The sequence below is a fragment of the Buceros rhinoceros genome, unplaced genomic scaffold (assembly GCF_000710305.1).
Source record: "Buceros rhinoceros silvestris isolate BGI_N320 unplaced genomic scaffold, ASM71030v1 scaffold13752, whole genome shotgun sequence".
NCBI classification, from domain to species: Eukaryota; Metazoa; Chordata; class Aves; order Bucerotiformes; family Bucerotidae; genus Buceros; species Buceros rhinoceros.
Window position 1 is genome coordinate 37290 of NW_010400202.1, and position 2346 is coordinate 39635.

The 2346-nt window shown below is 48.5% G+C and overlaps 1 protein-coding gene across 1 annotated transcript in view; it reads right to left on the reverse strand.

Annotated features, from left to right (window-relative positions):
- LGR6 (leucine-rich repeat containing G protein-coupled receptor 6) overlaps positions 1–2346 on the reverse strand; it is a gene marked incomplete at its 5' end in the record, with an annotated part of 88922 nt that overhangs the window by 22513 nt on the left and 64063 nt on the right. Inside the window, 2 exons of the mRNA XM_010131767.1 lie at positions 617–688; positions 2111–2179. Coding sequence (XP_010130069.1) covers positions 617–688; positions 2111–2179 — 141 coding nt within the window. The remainder of the gene's footprint in view (positions 1–616; positions 689–2110; positions 2180–2346) is intronic.

The window sequence follows — 2346 nt, forward strand, 5'->3', positions numbered from 1 at the left end:
TGTGGACTGGAGCAGTGACTGCTTTTACCCAGTGTCACCATGGCTTTCCAGATGTTGGTAACTTAAGTCCGAGACTGGCCAGGCAGGACTTTTGTCACTTGCCGCAATTTCCACTATCAGTGTGGTTCAGAGAAGAACTGTCCAGAAACCTCTACCTGTGTCTGGGTCAGGGGGGAAATGAGCTGACAACTGCCTGTATCTATCTGCAGAACTTGGTGTCCTTGGGTCCGGGGAAGACACACAATGATCTGGTGTCCCAGCTCCCTGACACATCGAGCTCCTGCTGTAGCTGGCCAGCAGCTTTCCCAAACACAAGGAATAAACACCCACAAACGTCAACCAGGGCTTAGAAGATCCTGTTATGCACAGCAAGGTGTCCATGAGACTACCCATAGGCTGTTCCTTTGTTGTTAACAGCCTGTACCGAGCCATGTCCAGCTGTGGGGAAAGGAGAACCTACGGCAAAAAACCCTGAGGCGTAGTGGAGAAGGAGTTAATTTCAGCAAATGTCCAATCGTGGTCATGCTGACAACTGTCGGAAATCCCAGCCGAAGACATCAGGAAATGCCCCATTCTGGGGGGTGTGAGCATTTAGGAAACTGTTTAGCTTTCTTACATTGTTTGGAGAAGGGGATTCCCAACGAACGCGTTCTCTGGAATAGCTTTGATGTTGTTGTTATGAAAACCGCTGTGGGAGAAACAAGTACCTTGATATTAATGGATGAGAAAGGCTTGGAGACACCTTCTTTCCTCAACACTTGAAGGTGGAGAGCCTTCAAAACACACAAAACAGGAGGCGTAGCCTCTGTCCCAGCAGGTCAAAGCCCTCATTTTGCTTGGGGTCCTTACGTCACTCCACTGAACCCACCAAGAATACAAGGACTTCAGCTTTAACACTTTACAGGTCAGGAAACAGGAGCAAACTAAACACACTTGTTTTAGACCCTCCAGGAATTAGTTCTGATGGCTGATCTCCATTATAGCTCCACTGCTGTGAACCAGAGTGCAGCCTATCATGAACCAGTGGCCCATGTGACTTCAAAGTCTGTCTAGTTATGATATTTTTAGTTAAGGTGGAGAAAATCGCTATCACAATCTCTTGCAGCAGAGGAGGCTCTGTGGCCACGGGCTGATCTCCTGCACATCAAAGGCAGCCATGGCACCCTGCATCCACGACCAAGACCAGGCTCTGGGTGATGCCCAGGGTGTTTAAGCCAGTCTGCCGGAGTGATTAGTTGGATGGCTGTTTGAAATCTGCCTCTTAATTAGTGACGGGCATTTCAAAAGCCATCTCAAAGTGGATTAAGGATCTCATTCTCAGTCTGGATGTCAGAGTAATGATGATATCTGGTCTGATCAGAGAAATGTCCTGAGAATTCTTCCAGTAAAAGAAAAAAGTGGGGTCAGATCTTTACTCTAAGGCTCACAGTAACACCAAAGCAGCTGCTTTTGTCCCACCCCAGCCTGTCACCAGTGTGACAGAGTCTTATGGTCCACAGGAACTGTGGACCCACATCAACTCGACTTGATCCCATCTTGAGGCTTCTACCTTCGTTGGTGTTAATAGGGATGGTTTCCCATTTTAAGTGTCTCTCAGGCTGAGCAGTTAGAGGAGAGAGAGCCACTGAACTGGTCATAAACTTTTGTAATTCCCTATTATAAATTTGGCCTAAGGGAGATCGAACAGTTTCTGCCTGTCAGAGCAGATGGCACAGGGCCTGCAGAAGCCACGGCCTCACAAGAACACAGATAATTCCAAGGCTGTGGTCCCAAGCCAGAAATGGACGTTAGAAGTAGCTGAGATCAGCTGGACTCTGGGTCCGTCAGATGCCACAGGAGAGCGAAGATCTGTAGGAGGAACCTGCTCCAAACCTGAGGGGGGATCTCCCACTCCCCCCCACCAGCCCTGGTGTGGAGGCTGATGTCGAGGTGATTAGAACTGGACGAAATTGAGAGTAGGAACTGCTGCTATGTGCACGGCAGAGAGGGGTGGGAAAGGCACAAGAAAGGTTTGAACCAAGCGCTCTCTTCAAGTCAGAGCACACATGATGCTTTGTTCGTCACTCTCCATCAGGGAATGCTTTTGAAAAGAATAAATAGAAAATCTCACAGCTCCTGCAGTCGGCCCAGTGTCCTGATAGCCCCAGGGAATTCCAGCAGCTCATTGTAGTTTAGATCCCTGAAAGACAGAGAAGGGAAAAACATTCATTAACGTTGCTGTAGGAACACAACCGAATGTATTTGTGCTTTGAAGACATGGAAACTTGGTTGTTAGGCACGGGAGACAGGCTTTTCCTACCGAGCTGATCCAGCCGCTGCCTGGAAACAAAATCTCACACATTCCTG